This window comes from Malania oleifera, chromosome 11, assembly GCF_029873635.1.
Source record: "Malania oleifera isolate guangnan ecotype guangnan chromosome 11, ASM2987363v1, whole genome shotgun sequence".
NCBI classification, from domain to species: Eukaryota; Viridiplantae; Streptophyta; class Magnoliopsida; order Santalales; family Ximeniaceae; genus Malania; species Malania oleifera.
This window is the reverse complement of record NC_080427.1, coordinates 36,448,507-36,465,181: the sequence shown is the minus strand read 5'-3', so window position 1 is coordinate 36,465,181 and position 16,675 is coordinate 36,448,507. Positions and strand designations below refer to the sequence as shown.

Here is a 16,675-nt window from a genome sequence, read left to right as displayed (position 1 = left end):
TTTACTATATTATCTCCCTTTAAGCTCGACCATCTAATCTTTTTGTGTTGATTTATGTTACTTTTTTTCTTCCATTTTTTAAAGTGTATCTAATACTAGGAATCTATGTTGTGTGGTCAAACTTTCACATGAGATAACTTTATAATCCTTACAAGATAAACAATCCTCGTTCCTAGTTGAGAAGAAATGAAATCTATTTGACTTTTATTACCCCCACTCTTGAAAGTTATTAAGTGTTCTTCTCTTTTATAAAGCAAGTATCCAATATAACCAAATCACAGGACATGAAAAAAATATAAAGTTGTGTAACCGACCTCATATATCCTCTTATAGCCTATATTATCCTTTCCAATGTGTCCATTTAAATAAGATCCTATGAATATTTTTTGGGACGTTGATATTCCTTGTAAAGTACTATCCATATCTTCCCAAAATTGTCTTTTAAGATTCTCTTCTAACCCTATTTGGGGAGCATACTATGGCGTTTACTGTTTCTAGGCCTAGAGCTATCTTGATTCTAGTAATCCTATCCCTATTCTTTTAACATCTACTACGCTATCTTTTAGGTCTTTGTCTACAAGAATTCTCATCCCGCTTTTATGTATCTCTTTTATAGTGTACCAAAGTTTAAAACTTGATTTTTCAATTTCTCTAGCTTTCTCTCCTATCCATTTCATCTCTAGAAGGTAGATTAAATTATCTTTTTTTTTTTTCTAAATATTATTTCTACTATTTCCATACTTATGCCCATAAGAATACCTATATTTCAAGTTGATAATCTATTTTAATTTATTGTGCTAACTTATTAGCCCTCTTTCTTCTATACTAACTCAGTCCATTCCCTTGACCTAAGTGAATTTGGTAAGAATTCATGATAATAAGATCTGACAAAGTTTTACACTGGCTGTCAGCTACCAAACACAACCTTGTTTTTTTATTTGGGCTTGGGACTGGTTGTGTGTACAAAAATAACTTTTGTTACATAGGCGAAGTACACGTTTGATTTTTTTTTTTTCTTATGCAAATTTATTTCGCATATACAATTTTCTAAATCACACCCTAGAACCAGTAGAAACCACACAAACAACACAATGCATTTAAAAAAATCTAAAGCTTACAATTTTGGGTGTAAATCCAAGCTAGACTAAAATGAAAAAAAATAAAAATGCGAAAGTACTTTTTGAAAAATTTTGTATACTCCATGATTTGCAAATGGAAAAAATAAAAATGCATATATTAAGCATACAATTCATAAACACAAAATATCCACTAACCAATTATTGAAAAAAAAAATTAATAATAGTAATAAGAAAAGAAATAACAAGAGAGGAGAAGATCTCACCAATGGCCGAAACTAAAAGGCAATGACAGCCGATTGAAAATACTACAATATGTATCCTTTGGCGCTAGAAATTTGAAGCAACGAGGATTTGCAAGAATTCTTGAATCTAAATTCAAGATTCAGATAGAATTGGCCCATCTGATGAGCGTCGTTCAAGAGACCCAAAAATGTCCATGTGATGAGAATCCTTCTGAGGCAACAGTAGACGGGCAGTGTTCGGCAAAAAATTGGCACATCTGAAGAGCATTGCTCATGAGGCCCAAAATGTCATCTAATGAGCATTGCTCATGAGGCAATAAGAGGCGAGCATTACTCGGCAAAAATTTGGCCCATTTGATGAGCACTTCTCATGAGGCCCAAAAAATGTCCATTTGATTAGTACCACTCATAAGGCAACAAGAAATGGGCACTACTTGACAAAGTATTGACCCATCTGATGAACACCGTTCATGAGACCCAAATATGCCCATATGATGATTTAATCTGAATCTCGTGATAATAAAATGACTTAATAAATGCAATCTACTCTAGAGCCACAAAGGTAACTCTAAGACTCGAGAGTAGGGGGACAACTGACATAACCTAAAATGGACCCCAACATTAAATTCAACATTAGCTTATGTAGAACTCTAAAATGAAAAGACATCAAGGGATCAATGGAAATGAGGTAACATCCATTAATTAAAGCAAGAGGTTAGCACACCAATCTTTACTCCTTAGCAACATATCCAAAATGTAACTCTTGCAATTTATTAGTGGGGAAATCAACAGGGAGGTATCTTGAATGCCTATAAAAATGATCCCCTAAGGAAGGTAATGTCTGTCAGATTATATCAAGCCATAATGAGCCTATAATTAGCCTATCTATTTATGGCATGATTCTTGTATTATAGCTATAACTGCCATGTAATTAGCCGCAGCCATGTAACTGCCATGTAATTGGCTGCAGCCATGTAATTAGCTGTCATGTAACTACCATGTAATTAGTTGTTGCCATGTAACTGCCATGTAATTAGCTCAAACGTTGCTATATAATGAGAAGAACCCTCACAAAGAAGGGATTCAATACAATTGATATGGTATCAGAGCCTAAAACTTGAATTAGGTTTTTTGGGTCAATTTCTTTCGTGATTGTGAGGGTTGTTGAGTCACCTTAGGCAGTTTTCTTTGGTTTCGGGAATCTCTAGGCATTAGAGGTTCATTGTGGTGTGAGTTTTGTGGGTATCGGTAGTGTTTGGGCATCATTGTGGTGCTGCCAAGACATTCTTGGGAGAATTTTGTGGTCAGTAGTTTCTGGGCATAATTATGGTGCTGTGGAGACATTTTGGTGTGATTTTGTGGCTGCCTGAGAGACCTGGAGGCTGTCCGCTTGATCTGGGATGGTTGGTTGTGTTGGATAGATTGTATTGCACAGACGGTTGCTTCTCTTTCTGGGGCTAGTAATTGTTTTGGGCTTGTCTTCTTTGTGTTGGGCTGTTTGGGCTTTGTTGGTTGGACTGGTTTTGATCTGCTTCTAGTGTATTAAGCAAGAGGGGTTATTTTAAGTCAATTGTTTTTGGGTTGTATTGGGCTTTGTGGGTTGGGTTGCTTTGTGCTTTGCTGGTTGGTGTTTTTCGCATTTTTTTCCTTGTCTTTTATTGTTGTGTTATAGGCATCATGACTAGCAACTCAGATTTTTGTGGTGTGTGCTTCACGGGTAAAAATTATGGTGCTTGGGAATTTCAATTCCGCGTATTTGTTATGGGGAAGGAGTTATGGGGCCATATTGATGGTAGTGACCTGACTCCAACTGAGCTTCCTAATTTGGCTCAGTGGAAGGTCAAAGATGCTAGAGTAATGTCATGGATCTTAGGATCTATTGATCCTCAGATTGTCCTATATTTGAGGCCGTACAAGACTGCTAAAAGTATGTGAGAATTTTTGAAGAAAGTTTATAATCAGGACAGCACAATCCGACATTTTCAATTGGAATATGAGATTGCCAATTACACTCTGGATGATCTCTCCATTCAAGATTATTTTTCTGGGTTTCAAAACTTATGGGGTGAATTTGCTGACATGGTTTATGCTAAGGTGCTAGCTGCATCTCTTTTTGCAGTTCAGGAAGTTCATGAATAGAGCAAGAGATATTAGTTTTTGATGAAATTACGGCTAATTTGATGAATCGTGATCCTTCTCCTTCATTGGATGTGTGTTTTGGAGAATTAATTTTGAAGGAGCAGCGTCTTGCAACACAAGTCATTTTTCAGCAAGATAAAATGATATCTAATGTCGTTGTGTATGCAGCTCATGGGAAAGTCAAGGGTAGGGATATGAGGAAGGTTCAATGCTTCAGTTGCAAGGAGTATGGGCTCATTGTTGCTCACTGTTCAAAGAAATCTTGCAAATACTGCAATAAGTTGGGCCATATTATCAAAGAATGTCCTATTCGTCCCTAGAACCGTCAAGCTCATGCCTATCAAGCTGCGGTTGGTCCTTCTTCTTCTGCTGGTTCTTCTACAGCTAGTGATCAATCTGTCCTTACTCCGGAGATGGTTCAACAGATGATTATGTCAGCCTTTTCTGCCTTAGGGCTCCAAGGTAATGGTACTACTGCATCTCAATCTTGGCTTGTTGATTTTGCTGCATCCAATCTTATGACTAGATTGTTTGATACTCTTTGTAGTGTTCGCCCTTACCATGGTTCATCCCAGATTCAGATAGCTAATGAGAGTCATTTAGCTATTGATGAAGTCAGGGATATTAATTCTTCTTTCAGAGATGTTTATGTATCTCCTGATCTTTCTATTAGTCTTATCTCAGTTTGCCAGTTAGTTGATAATAACTGTGGTGTTCATTTCTCCCGTGATGGTTGTCTTGTGCAAGATCAGGTGTCGAGGAAGATACTCACGCAGTGGCCCAAAGTTGGCAGACTTTTTCAATTGCACTTTTGCATTCCTAGTTTATCTTTGGCTTGTATGACAGTTAATTCTCAGAGTGAAATATGGCACAAACGTTTGGGTCATCTGAACTCTGGTGTTTTGTCTCATATGTTAAGTTCTGGTTTGTTAGGCAATAAAGAACATGTTTCTAAAGCTTTGTCATGTGATTGTTCGGTATGCAAACTTGGAAAAAGTAAAACTCTTTCATTTCCTTCTCATGGTAGTCGTGCTGCAAAATGCTTTGATATTGTGCATAGTGATGTTTGGGGTATTTCTCTTGTAATTTCTCATGCTCGATACAAATATTTTGTGACATTCATTGATGATTTCAGTCGATATACTTGGGTCTATTTTTTTGGGTCCAAATCTAAGGTCTTGTCTGTTTTTCCGATCTTTGTAACATATATTGAGACCTAATTTTCTACAGGTATTAAGATTTTGTGGTCTGATTCTGGTGGGGAATACATGTCCCACGAGTTTCATGATTTCTTACACCACAAAGGCATTGTGTCTTAACGTTCTTGTTCTAATACCCCACGACAAAATGGGGTGGCTAAATGTAAGAACCGACATCTAGTGGACGTTGTTCGCACCTTATTGCTCAAGTCCTTTGTTCCTTCTCAGGTCTTGAATTTTGATTCTCCTTATTTTTCGTTTGCATCATTAGCATCCTAGCTATCTTAATTTGCATGCTTTTGGTTGTGTTTGTTTTGTTCATTTACCTTATCATGAACGTCACAAACTTTGTGCTCTGTCTGTTAAATGTGTCTTTATGGGTTATAGTATTTCTCACAAAGGCTATGTTTGCTATGATCCTGGTTCTAACAAATTTCGTACTTCTTGTATTGTTGTTTTCTTTGAAAATCAATATTACTTTTCTACCCATGTTGAGCCCTTGCCTGAGCTTTAGTGTTCTTCCGTGTTATAATGAATTGCCTCCTCTTCTTGAACGGTTCAAGCCTGGAATTGTGTATACTCGGCGTCTACCGACTTTGCCCTCTCTCAATCTTGACTCTTTCACCGCATTCGATCTAATGCCGTCTGCGCCTCCTAAGCCTGACATTGCTCCTGCACCTGGTCGTTGACGCTCTGCACGAGTATCACACCCTCTTGATTGGTATGGTTTTAATGCTACTTTAACTTCTATTCCCATTCCTAGATGTTTTTCTGAGGCTGTTAAACATGAATGTTGGCGCAAAGCGATGGATGAGGAACTTAGGGCTCTCCAAGAAAATCTTACATGGGATGTGGTTCCTTGCCCGTCTAATATTAAGGCCATCGGTTTTAAAGGGGTTTACTCGATCAAGCTCCGCTCTGATGGAACTTTGGACCAGTATAAGGCACGGTTGGTTGCCCTTGGGAACAAGCAAGAGTATGTGGTGGACTATGAGTAGACTTTTGCTTTGGTAGCCAAGATGACTACAGTGTGTACAATTATTTCTATTGCTGCTTCACAAGGTTGGCCACTTCATCAAATGTACGTCAAAAATGCATTTCTTCATGGTGACCTCAAAGAGGAAATTTATATGGCCCTCCCACCTGGTTTTTCCTCCTCCTCTTCTTCGGATGTATGTAAGTTGAAGCCATCTCTCTATGGGCTGAAACAGGCTCCCCGAGCATGGTTTGACAAGTTTCGAACTACCTTGCTTCAGTTTTCCTTTCAGCAAAGCCAATATGACCCTTCTTTGTTCTTTTGCAAGACATTTGCTGGTATTGTTCTTCTTCAAGTTTATGTTGATGATATTGTTATCACCGGGACCGATTCTGCTTTGATTGATCGTCTGCAACAACATCTTCACGCCTCTTTTCATATGAAGGATCTTGGCCCTCTTACGTACTTCTTGGGATTGGAAGTCCACACTACTCATTTGAGCATCTTTCTAAATCAACATAAGCATACACAGGATTTAATTACTTTGGCTAGTCTTCAGGATACTTCTTCTACGGATGCTCCTCTAGAAGTTAACACGAAGTATCGTCGTGAGGAGGGAGATCTTCTTTCTGATCCTACTGTGTATCGTCAGCTGGTGGGTAGCTTGAACTATTTGACTATTACTCGACCTGATATTTCCTTTGTTGTCCAGCAGGTTAGCCAATTTATGTGGACTCCACACCATTTACACTTAGCTGCCGTTCGTCGTATCATTCAATATCTTTGGGGGTCCCCTAGCCGAGGATTGTTCTTTCCTACTGGCTCTCCTATTCATCTCATTGCTTATAGTGATGCTGATTGGGTTGGTTGTCCTGATACTCACCATTCTGTCATGGGCTGGTGCCTCTTCCTTAGAGATTCTTTGATTTCTTAGAAGAGTAAAAAGCAGGCTCGTGTTTCGATATCTTCAACTGAATCTAAATACTGTGTGATGTCAGCTGCTTGTTTTGAGATTAGTTGGCTTCGTGGGCTTCTTGTTGAGCTAGGTTTCTCTAAGCCTGATCCCACTCCTCTCCATGCTGATAACACTAGTTCTATTCAATTGCTGTTAATCCCGTTTATCATGGGCGCACGAAGCATATTGAGGTCGATTGTCTCTCTATTCAGGAAGCACTGGACACTCATGTCATTTCTCTTCCTCACATTACCACTAACCTCCTGATTGCTGACATCTTTACGAAAGTCATGACTCGTCTGCGCAATCAGTTTCTCGTGGGCAAATTGATGCTTCTTGATTGACCCGCATCAATTTGAGGGGGAATGTTAGTCAAATTATATTAAGCCATAATGAGCCTATAAGTAGCCTATCTATTTATGGCATGATTCTTGTATTATAGCTGTAACTGCCATGTAATTAGCTCAAACGTTACTATATAATGAGAAGAACCCTCACAAAGAAGGGATTCAATACAATTGATAGGTAAGGCATCTTATCTCATTCTCACTCACTCTTTTACTGTTGCGATCATATAATCCTTCCAAATTCCCTTAGGCATCAGAGTGATCCCTTGGAGTATACCCTGGGTCGTCTAAGTCATTTTTCTCTCATTCTTGGCAGCGATCGAAATCGTGATTGATCCAAATTCTCCCGTACAAATTTTGGCTACAATAGAGGGGCTGGATTAGGCAATGTCTTTCTTCTACTTCCTTTTCTGTGGTTATTGATGGTCAACCTTATTAATTGTTTTGAATCCCTTCTTTGTGAGGGTTCTTCTCATTATATAGCAACGTTTGAGCTAATTACATGGCAGCAGCTAATTACATGGTAGTGCAGCTTGATAGGCATGAGCTTGACGGTTCTAGGGACAAATAGGACATTCTTTGATAAAAAAGGAGAATCAAAATTCAAGACCTGAGAGGGTAGTCTATTAATTAAGTAAATTGCGGTAGATAATGCCTCAACCCAAAATTTAGAAGGAACAAAAGACTTGAGCAATAAGGTGCGAACAACGTCCAATAGATGTCGGTTCTTACATTCAGCCACCCCATTTTGCCGTGGGGTATTAGAATAGAAGCGTTAAGACACAATGCCTTTGTGGTGTAAGAAATCATGAAACTCGTGGGACATGTATTCCTCACTAGAATCAGACCGCAAAATCTTAATACCTATAGAAAATTAGGTCTCAATATATGCTACAAAGATCTGAAAAAACAGACAAGACCTGAGATTTGGACAGAGAAAAATAGACCCAAGTATATTGACTGAAATCATCAATGAATGTCAAAAAATATTTGTATCGAGCATGAGAAATTAGAGGAGAAATACCCCAAACATCACTATGCACAATATCAAAGCATTTTGCAGCACGACTACCATGAGAAGGAAATGAAAGAGTTTTACTTTTTCCAAGTTTGCATACCGAACAATCAAATGACAAAGCTTTAGAAACATGTTCTTTATTGCCTAACAAACTAGAACTTAACATATGAGACAAAACACCAGAGTTCGGATGACCCAAACGTTTGTGCCATATTTCACTCTGAGAATTAACTGTCATACAAGCCAAAGATAAACTAGTAATGGAAAAGTGCAATGGAAAATTTTTGCCAACATTAGGCCCCTTCGTGTGTATCTTCCCGGACACCTAATCCTACTTAAGACAACCATCACGGGAGAAATGAACATCACAGTTATTATCAACTAACTGGCCAACTGCGATAAGACTAGTAGAAAGTTCAGGAGATACATAAACATCTTTGAAAGAAGAATTAATATTCCCAACTTCATCAATAGCTAAATGACTCCCATTAGCTATCTGAATTTGGGACGAACCATGATAAGGGCGAACACTACAAAGAGTGTCGAACAATCTAGTTATATAATTGGATGCAGCAGAATCAACAAACCAAGATTGAGATGCAGCAATACCATTACCATGGAGCCCTAAGGCAGAAAAGGCTAACATAATCATCTGTTGAACCATCTTTGGAGTAAGGATAGATTGATCACTAGCTGTAGAAGAACCAACAAAAGAAGAAGGACCAACTGCAGCTTGATAGTCATGAGCTTGACGGTTCTGGGGACGAATATAACTTTCTTTGATAATATGGCTTGGCTTCTTGCTGTATTTGCAAGATTTTTTTGAACAGTAAGTAGCAATGAGCCCATACTCCCTGCAATTGAAGCATTGAACCTTCCGCATATCCCTACCATTGACTTTCCCATGAGCTGCATACGCAACGACATTAGATGTCATTTTATCTTGCTGAAAAATGACTTGTGTTGCAAGACACTGCTCCTGAATTAATTCTCCAAAACACACGTCCAATGAAGGAGAAGGATCACAGTTCATCATATTAGAGAAAGTTGCCTCAAATTCAGGCCATAATTTCATCAAAAACTTATCTCTCTTGCTCTGTTCATGAACTTCCTGAACTGTAGAGAGAGATGCAGCTGACACCTTAGCATAAACCATGTCAGCAAATTCACCCCATAAGTTTTGAAACCTAAAAAAATAATCTTGAATGGAGAGATAGCCCTGAGTGTAATTGGCAATCTCATATTCAACTGAAAATGTCGGGCTGTGTTGGCCTGATTATAAACTTTCTTCAAAAATTCCCACATACTTTTAGCAGTCTTGTATAGCCTCAGATATAGGACAATTTGAGGATCAACAGATTCTAAGATCCATGAAATTACTCTAGCATCTTTAACCTTCCACTGAGCCAAATTAGGAAGCTCAGTTGGAGCCGGGTCACTACCATCAATATGGCCCCATAACAAATACGCGGAATTGAAATTCCCAAGCACCATAATTTTTACCCATGAAGCGCACACCACAAGAATCTGAGTTGCTAGTCATGATGCCTGTAACACAACAATAAAGACAAGACAAAAAATGCGAAAAACACCAACCAGCAAAGCACAAAGCAACCCAACCCACAAAGCCCAATACAACCCAAAAACAATTGACTTAAAATAACCCCTCTTGCTTAATACACTAGAAGCAAGTCAAAACCAGTCCAACCAGGCCAGCAAAGCCCAAACAACCCAACACAAAGAAAACAATCCTAAAACAATTACCTGCCCTAGAAAGAGAAGCAACCGTGTGTGCAATACAATTTGTCCAGCACAACCAGCCACCCCAAATCAAGCCGACAGCCTCCAGGTCTCTTAGACAGCCACAAACTCACATCAGAATGTCTCTACAACACTAGAATTATGCCCAGAAACTACTGACCACAAAATTCTCCCAAGAATGTCTTGGCAGCACCACAATGATGCCCAGACACTACCGATACCCACAAAACTCACACCACAATGAACCTCTAATGCCCAGAGATTCCCGAAACCAAAGAAAATTGCCTAAGGTGACTCAACAACCCTCACAATCACGAAAGAAATGACCCAGAAAACCTAATTCAATTTTTAGGCTCTGATACCATATCAATTGTATTGAATCCCTTCTTTGTGAGGGTTCTTCTCATTATATAGCAACGTTTGAGCTAATTACATGGTAGCTAATTACATGACAGTTACATGGCAACAGCTCATTTCATGGCTGTAGCTAATTACATGGCTGCAGCTAATTACATGCAGTTACAGGTATAATACAAGAATCATGCCATAAATGGATAGGCTCATTATGACTTGATAATCTGACTGACAAACCTAAGATTTAATTTTCAACCTCTAGGGTTGTGAAGCGAGAGGATCCTTTTATCTCCTTTTCTGTTTATTTTGGTTGCTAATTTGTTGAGTCTATGATTGAGAGGTCTATTGATTGGGGTTTTGTCCAGGGCTGGTAGAGATAACATACTTGTGTTTCATCTATAGTTTGCTATTGATATGATTCTTTTTCTTGTTGGATGATAGGAGCTCTTTTTGTAATATTCTCACTTTTCTGCAATCTTTGACTTAGTTTAAAGGCTTAAGATTGTTGCTACTAATTTGAGTCCTAATGTGACTTCTAGGTTGGTTGTGCTTCTAGGGTGTGATTTTGTCATAAACCTTGTCCTATTTATGAGTCCCTTTTGTAGGAAATCTCGATCTACTAGGTTTTGGGATCCAGTGATCACTAAGGCTGCAAAGGAACCAAGCCAAGACGAGCTTTGTGCCTTTGCCATGTTCAAGCTTGTTTAGTAAATTCTTAGTCAAACCCAAGTTGTTTAAGCTTATTTAGTAAATTTTTAATCGAATTCAAGTTAAAGCTAAGCTTTAATATACTTGCTCAAACTTGTTTGTCATACAAATGAATGAGCTCACAAGCCCTTACCGAGCTGAGCTACCAAGATGCTCATGAATAGTTTGGTTCTTTTGGACCTTTCGCGCGGTGAGAAGGGCTCTTATCAATGTTGCCTTGGACCTTTTTTGCCCCCACCAAGCTAGCCTATTTGCCTTTGTCATTGGCCTTACACTAAATTCAAATTATGGAGTTTGAGTTAAATAATCCCAGACCCTAACCGTCTCTACTTTTACGCCCATTACATTCTATCGAGCCTAATGCAACCTTATTAAACTAGCCCATAAATGAGCTTAATCCAAGGTTATTAGATGAGCCCGAATTGAGCTTATGACCATGTCGCTCATGAGCTGAAACGAGTTGAGTTAGTTAATGTTCAGGTTCAACTTGATTATTAGATGAGCAACAAAATTGGGCTTGGGAATCACTCATTTATATAATGAAAGCGCCTAAACAAGCTCTTATGAAGCCAAGCTTTTGAGCCACTCGTGAGTGGCTTGGTTCATTTGCAGCCCTAGGTCATTAAACCCTAAAGTGAATTAGGAAAAAAAAAATGGGTCCTAGGGTGTGCTCTTCTTCTAAGGGGGCCACATTACTTTAATTTAAGCAATTCTTTCTTCGATCATTTTGTATTTCCTTGCATAAGATTTCGATGAGACTAGCTCGTAGGCTTGAGAGGATTACGTGGGATTTTTTTTTGGTCAAGAGTGGGTGAGAGGAGGGATCACCTAGTGATCCGGGAGTTGGTAGGTATAGGGAGAAGGGGGGCTGGGTCTTGGTAATGTGGTGTCTAAAAGCATTGCTTTTGCAGGTAATTTGGTTACAGAAGTTTCCGCTTATTGGCCTAGGTTTATTAAAAGTAAATCTGCTTTGTTGGGATGTCAATATTATGGTTTTGAGTTTCGCGTGTTAGTCCATAGAGTTTCATCTCACTTGTTACTTTTTTATTATTTCCGTGTATCAAATATAATATGGGAGATGGGTATGGGGTTGAATTTTTGGAAGGATATTGCAATTGGAGATGTTTGCTCTCAATTGCTTTTCCTTCCTTTTTTTCATCTCACTATTTCTTGGGATTTTTCAATTTCATCATGATCTTATTGATAGGGAGGTAAAGGAGCTTTCCACTCTCTGGGGTGGTTGGATTCTTTTTGTTATTATCGTCGGATGCTAGGATCTAGTGTTTGGATAATTTAAGTGTTTTCTCTTGCAAACTATTCTTTGCTCATCTAAATTTTTTCATTCTTTTCCTGTTGCCAATAGATCATGGAGAGCTAAAAGTTCCTTCAAAAGTAAAGGCTTTTGTATGGATTGCTATTCTTGATAAGAGTTAACACAAACAAGTCAATGATCTGCACATGGTTTTATCTCCAAATATATGTATTAAATAGTAGCAGAAAGCGGGAGGTGTGGCAGAAAGCAGGAGGTGTAGATGCTACATAATAGAAAGTGGATGTAACAATTGTGAATTTCTTCCAAGCACACACAATCTCATGTATTCTATTTCATTTACATGTTTTAAGCTCTCAATCTTTCTTAAAAAGAGTTTTAGTGCATTTTGGAGTTAGTATTACATTTTTTTTGAAGCCGTTACAATAGAAACTTCTTCATTAATCATGTGTGTGATAAATTAATTAACAAAACAAAATACATTATAAAATTCATATTATAGAAGTTACATTATCCAGAGAAGCTGTTTCCTTGGAGTAGAACCTGCAACCAACCAATCAGAAAAAAAAAAAAAAAACAGCCTTACCGTTGAAACAAGGCCCGCCCTCATTGTATTATTATAACTAAACTTTAAAATTATAATGATTACATATTGTAAGTACTTACTAACAACTTGAACACCATAAAAAAAACTAGAAAAGAGAAGGAGATTGAAGTTAAAAACTATAGAAAAAATATATTGAATTATTAATATTATCAAAATAAATACTCTTTTAAACAAAAAAGGTTTTCATATCATTTTCTTAATTCATGCATCTTTTGTAATAAAAATAAATAATTTTTGTATCAGCATCGTCCTCATTATAATATTCTCCCCTCTCTTCACATAGCTTATTGAGAATGATTTATAAAAGAGAGAAGAAAAAAACAAAAACAAAAAGCGAAATTTTTTTTTTTTTGGTTGCAATAGTCATGTAGCGGTTACTTAAAAGCTGCAGCGGCCATTATGCAACGATAGCCGTCCGTAATGGCCTGTATTGTTGTGAATTTTCTTCCCACCAATTTAACAAAGTCTAATAGTAGGGACACGAAAAACCATTATGTAATGCTGTTACATAACGGCTGCAATTGCTATTTAATCCATGGTTGCATTTATTGGTAGCAATGAGGATAATTCTCATTTATTCTTGCACTGCCATGTAGCTTGGTGTTTATGGAACAAGCTTTTTTGTTTGTAGGGGGTGTTGGGTATGCCCTCCTTCTTTGGACCCTTTTGACATGGTTGATTTCAGAGGTTTTTGATGGCATAAAAATGTCTGCATTTTATTGTGGTGTTCTATTTTGCTGTTATTTGATGTGGGACCGGCTCGCATTTTTAGTATCAATGTGGGCTTTCACTACAAGATGTTTTGGCAATACGACTTTTACTGATATGCAATTCAATAGGCTGGCTCTTTTGACAGTTTTGGATTTCTCTTGTAGTAGTTTCTTTTGTTTCTTTTATGTTTTTTAAGGATTTTTTGTCTGCTTTGTACGTTGTTCTTTCTTAATAAATTTCTTTTTCTATCTTTATAATGATTGTTTTGAGCCTCAAGAACTTTTAGAGACAACAATTGACATTCCATATGCGATTGAGGGGACTGACTGTAAAGAGTAGTGCTATTTTCAGTTCTCACTTCAAACAAATACTCTTAATGTTTGGGCCCTAAAGTTCAAAGATACAGATGGAAAATTTCTGGCTAGAAAAAGGAGCTTCTGTGAATTCTTATTTTTGTTAGTGCTATGTTCTTATTTGTTGCTTTTAGATACTTATGTAGTCGAGAAAGAATTCAACTTGTTTTATATTAAATTGCATCTCTCTTCTTCTTCTGCACCTCCTCCTCCTATCTTCATCTTTTTCACCCTGCCTCTCCTTTCCCCCTGCTGGGACCATGAGCGATGGTATTGAAGAGTTATTTCGTTTTCTGCTTGCCTGGACTTCAATTTTTTTATTCAGTAAGTCTTACACTCTGGCTACTTTTTGTTGCAGAGCCGTCGTGGCAAGCTGTCAAAGGAAGGTGCTGCCACTAATAAAGAACCAAAATTTGTGGATTCATCTCCCAAGGGGTCTGATCACTTCATACAACTAAACTATAGTTCATTTCATCCAACAATTAACCAGTATTTTATCTCATCTAAGTTCATTTAGATCAAATTTTCTTACACATGTCAGCCATGCATTTCCTTCAGGCAGCCACAGCGGAAGAGGACGCACAAGGAATTCCGCTATTCAACTGAGGAAAATGGTTCAGTGGTTTCTAAAAGGAGGAAGAATGAAAGAGGTAAAAATGCCAAATCTACTAGCACAAATAAGCCTCATACGCCTACTGGTGGTGGTACTAGTATGAAATCAGTTAGTAATGCTATCCATTCTAATAATGAGAACCCCAAGAAGGTTCTGCAGCAAGGAAATGTTAAAAAGAACAGAAGAAGGGGTTTTAGCGAAGCACCGAGAAAAAGAAAGAGAAAGATGGATCAGAAAAGGCTGGGGAAAAAAGTTGGGTCTGCATTTCACGAGCCTCCTACTGCTTCAAAGTTGCACAAGCATAAGAAGCTGGGGAGGAAACAGAAGAAAGCAAATAAATGAATAGATAAGCACGAGTAAAATTCAGTTGTTTTCGGGGAACATGGCAAGAGCTGGGTATAATATCAGGAAATTTTTATAGCAAGCCAACGTTCGTTACCCTCGGGGAAAGTTGAAAACTGCCCGTTCAGTTCTCTTTGGGAAGGATCTTGGGCACCCGATTTTGATGAAGGTAAAGTATCCCTTTTCTGAGACCTGCAGTTCTGAAAAATTGGGTGCAATGCATTTTAGTCTCTGTTGCAGACTACATGGACAGTATTCCTCAGTTTTTCTGTATGCTATTCTGGGAGAGGGTACATTGTTGGGAGGAGCAACTGCTGTCAATTTTGCTAGAGCTTTGTACAATGGACTGGCGCTGTTGAATTCTGGGGATTTTTAATTGCCCATTTTTGCATCTTTATAATATTAATGTATTTTTTTTTTGTGTAATTTTTTTAAATTAAAAAAAAAAAATGGTCTTTGGTTCCATTAGTATGTATGTTCTGTCTGCCTGTCCATATCCCTAATGTTCTCTTTATATTATAAAAAAAAAAAAAAATGCATATCTTCGTAAATTTTGTTTTTTCGTGCTACTTATGATTTGTATTTTGCTTTGGCTGATGAATTTTTTCAAAAAATGAAAACAATTGCCACCATCATAGCAATTTAACTCTTTTTGGTAAAATAAATAATGTTATAAATAAACTATTTCCTAAGAATGAAGATTTTTCTCATGTTACATAAGTTAAAATTTTGATTGAACAAATGCTCATTTTGTCTTAACAACTAAGAGTGTGATTAAAATAATGAATTAAAATATTATAATAATTTTTGCTTAATAATTATATTTTATAATTTGCTTTTTAATGCAACAAAGATAGCTTCATTGTGCAAAACAATGAAAAATTAACAAAAAATATTTATAGACTAAATTATATTATTATTTTTACTTTTGGATATTATAATTATAATACCGCTTTTATTCAAAATTCTAATACTATGTATAAATGAGCAACTTCATCCAAAGTTAATTTTGATTATTAGAGTAATAAGGTAAAAGATTATAAAAACGATTCTATGATTTTTTTTAAAAACAGTTAGAAAAGCGACAATAGAAATAAAAAAATTGAAATACAAATACACATCTTAACAATATGTTTGTCCATTGTGTAGAAAAAAAATAGAAATTGTGTCAAACAGCTCTTAAGTTTTAAGTATTTAAATCTTGGGATTATCTTGCATTCTTAAATAATTCAACATGTAATATGTAATTTTGCTCTTTGGTGTCCACTTTTTTTTTAAAAAAAATTTCTTAAAAATAATTTTATATAAGCATTAGCCAACCAAAATACGACTTTTATATATATGATAATTCATAGCTCCTTATAATTTAAAATATTTTTTCTTTGGTATCCAATTATTAGCATCTTTAAAATATCAATGTAATGATTGGAAATTCAGTAAAAAGGATTACTATTACTTGATCATATTTTGAAAAATAACTACCCAACATTCCACAACAAAATATTGTGTAAATGTTGAAGACGTTAAAATTCTTAATTATGGTATAAAAAAATTTAAAATTTCAATTAATTTCACAAGAAAACACATAAAGGCATACTTGCACACACATTACATATATCCACCAACTAATATTTGAGAAATGCATTCCTCCTAATCTTTTGGATAATTTGAGAAGAATTTTCTCTAAGTAAAAAATTTATACTTTTGGGACGGCTACATGCATGTCTCTTCTATCTATACCATTATAAGGGAAATTCCCCTATTTGGTGTCATATTTCAAAAATGTCAAATTTATCTCTATAACTACAAATGATTATTTCAAAATACTCTTTTAACTACTCATAATTCTCATAAAATACTCTTATAATTATGTCGAATTTATCCTTATAATTACTTATAATATTTTAAAAAACTCTTATAACTATCTATAATTATCTCAAAATATTCTTATACTATTTAATTTTTTTATTATTTTTAATAATTATTTAAAAAATCAGAAAG

General features: G+C 36.5%; 1 protein-coding gene across 3 annotated transcripts in view; it reads left to right on the top strand.

Annotated features, from left to right (window-relative positions):
- LOC131167333 (uncharacterized) overlaps positions 1-15,142 on the top strand; it is an 80,692-nt gene extending 65,550 nt beyond the window's left edge. For 2 of the 3 annotated variants that reach the window (XM_058126100.1, XM_058126102.1), the window contains exons 17-18: positions 14,078-14,154; positions 14,278-15,142. In XM_058126100.1, the coding sequence (XP_057982083.1) occupies positions 14,078-14,154; positions 14,278-14,674 (474 nt within the window). In that variant the 3' untranslated portion in view covers positions 14,675-15,142. The remainder of the gene's footprint in view (positions 1-14,077; positions 14,155-14,277) is intronic. The other variant, XM_058126101.1, reaches the window with a different exon arrangement.
- Positions 15,143-16,675: the final 1,533 nt, after the last annotated feature.